Source organism: Camelina sativa, chromosome 17 (genome assembly GCF_000633955.1).
Source record: "Camelina sativa cultivar DH55 chromosome 17, Cs, whole genome shotgun sequence".
Classification (NCBI taxonomy): domain Eukaryota; kingdom Viridiplantae; phylum Streptophyta; class Magnoliopsida; order Brassicales; family Brassicaceae; genus Camelina; species Camelina sativa.
In genome coordinates, this window is record NC_025701.1 from 21,894,052 (window position 1) to 21,895,067 (window position 1,016).

Genomic DNA, 1,016 nt, shown 5'->3' on the forward strand with positions numbered 1-1,016 from the left:
AAAAAAAAAAAAAAAAAAAAGAATCAAGATGTAACGTTCCAGCCAAATCTCTTCCACGATGGATAAGTCAATTTTGAATAACAATAGATTTTAAGTCAGTTTTATAAATCATTGATTGAATAACAAGATATTGTAAATTATTTTAAATGATTTTACAGAAATCCAAGTTGAATAACAGTTTAAAAAATTTTACAGAAATCTGAGTTGAATAACAAAAGATTTTAAGAATAATTTAAAATCTTTTAAAATACCAAGTTGAATAACAGAAGATTAGACTGTATAGCTTCTCTTGCAAACCCATTCGCCTCTGAAACATCCTTGAAAGACCTCAGATTTTCCTCTAGCTTCTTAAGCTCTTGGTTGTAGTGTTTTAAACCAGACGGTTTCACGAAGGCACCAGCTTCAAGAACCGAAACAATGCGAGTCAAAACTCTGATTCCTAAAGAAAAATAGTAGGAAGACGTTTTGAACTGTTCCCATTGAATTGATTTGCCACCATCTTGATAGACTCCATTCTTTGGTTTGATGTATGTCACAAACACATATTGTATAACATGAAACACTCTTCCTAGGACGGGACCGTCAAATTTTCTTTTTCCAGCATACTTGAATAGCCAAAAACAGAAGACTAACATAGAACGTATGTCATCAGATAATAAGAACATTGCTTCAGCCACAAAGAGAGAGAGCTTAACTCCGATTCGTATAGCCTCCTCTTCCTGCTTCTCCTTCTCCTTCAACTTAGTTCTGCACAAATTGAACTTTTCACTTTTGTAAGATCAAACCAAAAGGGAATAATAAAAATCATTGAGTCTGACCTTAAAGTGTATGGGGAATATCTAGACTGTGGTAATCTCTTGTTGTGACGAACAACACGAACATGGTCAGTCATCGACATTGAATCCATTTGTTTCGAGATGATCGAGATGTCAGATGAAGTCATCGTGGAAGGCTCCAGATGTAAAATTTGTTGGCTATTCAGTGAATAAGGAAACAATTTCTGTTGGAAGTTGATC

The 1,016-nt window shown here is 34.3% G+C and overlaps 1 protein-coding gene across 1 annotated transcript; it reads right to left on the reverse strand.

Moving 5' to 3' along the window:
- Positions 243-1,016, reverse strand: LOC104759711. The gene is made up of 2 exons (XM_010482608.2): positions 819-1,016; positions 243-747 (listed from the first exon to the last, which is right to left on the reverse strand). Exons 1-2 carry the CDS (start codon positions 941-943, stop codon positions 243-245), a joined length of 630 nt encoding a protein of 209 aa, XP_010480910.1. The 5' UTR covers positions 944-1,016.